General features: G+C 39.5%; 1 protein-coding gene and 1 non-coding gene across 2 annotated transcripts; one reads left to right on the top strand and one right to left on the bottom strand.

Annotated features, from left to right (window-relative positions):
• Positions 1 to 1,209: 1,209 nt before the first annotated feature.
• trnac-gca (transfer RNA cysteine (anticodon GCA)) lies at positions 1,210 to 1,281 on the bottom strand. Its single transcript has one exon. It is a non-coding gene; the product is annotated as a tRNA-Cys (tRNA).
• A 182-nt stretch (positions 1,282 to 1,463) lies between these two features.
• On the top strand, positions 1,464 to 4,196 carry pomp (proteasome maturation protein). The gene is made up of 6 exons (XM_061758873.1): positions 1,464 to 1,546; positions 1,845 to 1,942; positions 2,056 to 2,116; positions 3,639 to 3,740; positions 3,833 to 3,926; positions 4,015 to 4,196. The coding sequence occupies exons 1-6, from the start codon at positions 1,544 to 1,546 to the stop codon at positions 4,080 to 4,082; spliced, it is 426 nt and encodes a 141-aa protein (XP_061614857.1). The 5' UTR covers positions 1,464 to 1,543; the 3' UTR covers positions 4,083 to 4,196.
• Positions 4,197 to 5,467: the final 1,271 nt, after the last annotated feature.

Raw genomic sequence — 5,467 nt, 5'->3', positions numbered from 1 at the left:
CAGTAAAGAGACAGTATGATAAAGCAGTAGCATGTTAGGAAGGGATTCAAAAGAGGTCAGTGACTTTGCTGACCTGATTTCCTCAGGCAGTTTATAGCTTCAGGTCTGTGAATACTCTGCAACCTCTACTTTGGCTTTTAATAATAAATGAACTTGGCACTTTTTGGGCCAATGAGCTGAAAGCAGATTGCAGGGCCAGTTGTGTGTGAGTGTGTGTCCATGCGTGACTGGCTCTTCAATGTCCGTGTGTACCTTTTATGATTATGAAACATACCAAGCTGACACAGCTAGTGCTAATGTGTGTGCATACAGAGTGTAATATGCAACACACACGTGGAATGTGGGGAATTATTACTACATGATCCGGTCTTGATGGGAGACCCATCAGATGCATGACTGGAAAAACCAGTGAGCGCTTGAATGCATAGCCACTTGACTAATATCCCACAATTATTCCATGATCTGACTGACGATCTAATTTGCACACTACCTAATTAAAAACATTTTGAACACGTTATTTATTTTCTCTCATTGCTTTATGCTGCCCCCTGCTGTTATACTTTACAAATAACAGGCAACATTGCTGGAAATACTGCACAATGCAAAATGGAACAGAAAGTGGACATGGATAAGCCCCAAAGGTAACACGAGCATCATAGACTACTTCCGACAAAGGGGGTATTTACGGATTGCACCACCCTAAACAAATTTGACATTGGAAGTGACCACAGATTGGTTCGGGTCAAAGTGCAAATCAACTGCCAACTTGAACGAAAGAAACTTCGAAAGAGCAAGTTCACTCATCTTAATTCAAGAAAGAAGCGACGAGTTTCAAATACATTGGGGTAATCACTTTAAAGCTCTTCTAATGCTGGAAGACACAAATTTGTCACAGCTGCCAAGAAATCGTACAAGAGAAACGCAGAAATTATTTTGCTACATAAATCAGGCGATAAAATCGACCTGAGAAATTATCACCCAATAAACCTGCTCTCAAGCATTTATAAAGTATTTCCAAAGATATTGGACAAACGAATTGGAATCAAACTCGGTGAAGGACAGGCGATAGAATAAGTGGGGGTTTTGTAGCGGTTTTAATACTATGGACCACATACAGACAGTTCTTGTTAAAATGTTATTTTCATGTGTTTCAATCAAAACGGTTTTATATTGTTTAAATCCTAGAAAAAAAATGTTTCTCCAATTTCGAGGGGGCACCCGGATTTGAACCGGGGACCTCTTGATCTGCAGTCAAATGCTCTACCACTGAGCTATACCCCCATGTTGCAAGTTGTATAGACTTGGATTTAAAATACTAAACATTTAAATGTACGATCTGTCAAGACACGACATTCAGCGTTTGCAAATACATCACATTCTTGAACTACAATATTGGAACTACAATATTGGCGAAACATTAGAAAAAGCCAAAGCCGTAGTAAAAAAAGCTTGACGCATGCTATGCAACGTCATTACCGGATATTGCGTATGGTACATGCGACACATATCACATTAAAAAGAAAGCGCAAGTCGTCTAGTCGTAATGGTACGTCAATTCTCTTTTTGTTTTCGTTAATGTGAAGTAACAATGTTAATACGATGTCCAATACTCTATGTACTTATATATTAGCACGTTCTTTTCTTTTTCGTTCTTTAGCCATCAACACTACAGTCCAATTGATTGTGAATATGTTTAGTCACTGTAGCTATTCCTCATTAGCTACTGTTAAACATGCGTGTTGGTTCCTTTATGTAGCAAGAATATTTTAAGTTTTTTTTGGGGGGGGGTTAATACTGCTGTACTTGTTCATGAAATATTAACAAATGTATGGCTTGAATATCAGAATTCTCGAGGTATCCACTCTCAGCTGCAAGACAGCGTACCAGTGACTGGCTTGTGTCCACCGGGGTCTTATGGCGTTCATGATTCGCTACGCAATGGGTGAGTTACGGTATATATGTTATGATGCGGTATATATTGAGCAAGTGATTTTATTCAAAGTACATACAAGTCTATACATATTCATTATGTATTTGTTGTCTTACACCGGTTAGCTTCAACAATGTAAAGAATGAGATCCTTCCTGCCCATCCACTGGAGCTGTCAGAAAAAAATGTAAGTACCGGTAGATTGGATTAACAATTAGCTTTAGCATCCAAAAGAGCACTTTACTAATACTTTTGTATTAGTAAATTTCCAAGAAGAATTGACGCTCCCCTAAACGTGATCTTTGAAAATATTAATAGGTTAAACCATATACTGTATATTAGACTTTACACCGATCTGATCGGTATCGGCCGATAATTGCCGTTTTATGCTAATCGGCTTTGATGTGATAATTTGCCGATTGATCGGCTCCGCAAAAGACATTGACTCCGCTTTGTCATCGTGCACAGTATATTTGAATTCAAAAGCTAATTTATTTGTAGCCTTGTCGCGTATCTTTTGACGTAGTACTGTAAATATCTGACAACCAACAAAGTTATTTAAAAGAAAAAAACATGTCGGCGGTGTGGGACAGACAACAAGTAATGCGTGGATCAGACTACAAGACAAATTTGGTCTTTCACGATTGCGCAGTGTCTGACTACTGCAATAAAATCTTGTATTCCGATACCACCGCATCCTGTCATTTACGAACACTGGGCTTTGTCTTGTCAACTCAAACGCAACCGGATACACTCGTTATCATGGCCACGACATGGCGACGCGTGTATTATAAGAACAAAATGGGGGAAAATGTGGTGGTGGTGGTCACCGGCGCTCGGGAGATTACCTTCATTTAAGGCTTGCTTGAGGTATGTTCATATACTTTTAATACAATACTCCTCGCAAGCAGGCGGCAAAACATTATGTCGCCCTAGCAAGCAAGTGCTAGCACTAACGGTTGTGCATAACCACGCTGGCGTTATGTCGTATCATGCTCTAAAGTTTCAGTGTGTGTTAAGTAATTGAATTACAATAAAATAATTCAACAACAGTAAGTTGCCTCCCATTATTTCCATTAATACAAGAGCATTTATTTGTTTCGTCTGTCAATATACCTCACTGGGATAAATAGAGGAGCAAAGATACATTATTTCTTGTAAATTAGTAATTTTTCGCCCCCAAAAATCCTGATTGTGTAAAGCCTGCTGTATATAGTGTAATTTTGCCTAAAGTTACACACACGCAGTAATACGTTTTTGTGTTGATGTGTTCCTTTAAGGGGCGTGGCCTCGCGAGTCAAATCAGGAGCCTGGTATTAGTCACCTTGGCAGTTTGCCACATTTAGTTCAGTGTTAGCGTCTCCATGCTCTTTGGGAGCGTTGTTATTTTGTATTTGTGTGTTTGACTGTCCTGTTCAAAAAAAGGCTGAAAGTGCATTGGTGACTCTCTCTCTCTCTCTCTCTCTCTCTCTCTCCCTCCCTCTCTCGAGCAGTGGCGTATATAAAGCTGGCTTGTAACTCAAATTTTGGCTCGCAATAAAAGGCAACAAAATCAGCAAAGCAACAGCTACTAATTTGAAAAACTCAAAAGTTGGGGCACTCATATGTGAAGATACCACTGCATTTATTCGGACTCATAGGGAGATTGTGTTGATTGTCGGGTTTGAATATTGACCTGTAATGCTGCGATATGTTTCCATGGTGAACAGTTCCAGCTGAACGAGGACAAGATGAATTTATCTACCCTCAGAAACATCCAGGGTCTTCACGCCCCACTCAAATTGCAGATGGAGTATAGGGCAGCGAGACAGGTAGCATTGAGATACTCAGTCTGCGTTGACAACCGTGCGGCTTCATAAGTCTCATGGCCATTGTTGTTTTCCAATTCCTCTCCTTGGTCCAGATCCAGCGTCTGCCGTTCTTGCAGAGCTCCAACCTAGCGCTGGATACACTCAGAGGCACTGATGAATCCATTGGTTTTGAGGATATCCTCAATGGTGACATGCACGCAAACTCATTTACAGAGTCAGAACTGTCATGTATTTGTTGCTAATCCGCCATCATTTTTTTTTCTTTTTTTTTTAGACCCAGCACAGAGTGAAATGATGAGTGAGCCGCACATGTTGGTGGAATGCAAGCTGGGTTTGTTTTAGATGATAGATGCATGTTATTGTATGTTTGTTTAATCTGATGAAAGTGAGGTGACCAGCATTGCTTTTCTATTACTTCAAACTGGTTGGCAATTACAATAAATGTCACGAAAGATGCTCATGCTGTTACTGTTTTGACTCAACTTTGGGGACGAATGTATTTCGTGATAGATAAAGCAACACCTGGGTTGCTTTGTAGGATTTAATATGCAGTTCCACAATTTGAAGGTACAGTAACTGCCTCCCGTCAATATTTGTGCATGGGTTAAAATCCAAAATTTACTCTTCAAATTAATCCACTTATCTGAATATACTCATTTTATTTGAAAAACATGGTGTACAATATTGGGTTCAGCAGACATTTAATTACAAGTGGTAGTTAGTACTTACATTTGTAATTACAATTATTCTTCAACACTGTCCAACTAAAGCCTACACAGTGAGCAATCCAATCAAATTTGTCTGAGTGAATGGTTGTTTGTCTCTATGTGCCCTGCGATTGGCTGGGGGTCATTCCAGGGTGTATCACTCCTTCAGCCTAGTCAGCTGCGATTCTAATGAGGATAAGCGGTATAGAAATTGGACGGGTGGATTTGTCATTATAAATGATCATAACAGTCATTTTCTGATGGTTGGTTGTCTTATTTGTGCCCTGCGATTGGCTGACGAACAATTCAGGGTGTACCTCTCGCCCGAAGTCAGCCGAGGTGAGCGCCAGCACACCCGCGACTCTGAGGATCAGCAGTTCGGAAAATGGTTGGATGGATAGATAAGTCATATACTGCATAATGAAATAATACGATGTTTTTATGTATGCTTTGAGGCAAGTATTATGCAAAACAGTATTATTACTAAATCAGCACATTTAGGGTTGTTGACAGCCAACTCTTGTCATATTTGTATGCAAATATAGATTGGGAAATACATTCATCTAAGAAATGACATGAATGATGAGACAACAAATAGCACCAGAAGGGAAATAGTTATTGCTCATGTTGTTAATTATTATTTGAACGTGTCAAAGGTATCATGAGGTGAATAAAAACTCAAAACACTTGGGCTGAAAATATTCAGGCTTCGTATTACACTCATATTAATAAAGAAACAACAATGTAAAAAAAGAAAGCAACACTGAGGACGAATGAAAATAAATGAAAAGAAAGATTGAATGCATGTTGGTATGTACATGGTATTATTCTACAGTTAATCATTTTTGAAGAGGGCAGTATAATCTTGACAGTGATAGGTTTTTCCCCCACCCAAAAAAAAAAAAGTTAGTCAAAGCCGGCGGTGAGGGAGGGGGAGAGAAGAAACATAGAGGTTCTGTAACTCACTGTAGCAATCAATTGAAAACTCACCGCCATCGGACCAACCAGTAAGACGAGTGT

The sequence above is a fragment of the Phyllopteryx taeniolatus genome, chromosome 20, assembly GCF_024500385.1.
Source record: "Phyllopteryx taeniolatus isolate TA_2022b chromosome 20, UOR_Ptae_1.2, whole genome shotgun sequence".
Taxonomy (NCBI): Eukaryota; Metazoa; Chordata; class Actinopteri; order Syngnathiformes; family Syngnathidae; genus Phyllopteryx; species Phyllopteryx taeniolatus.
The sequence above is the reverse complement of the archived record's forward strand: the minus strand, read 5'-3'. Positions and strand labels throughout refer to the sequence as shown.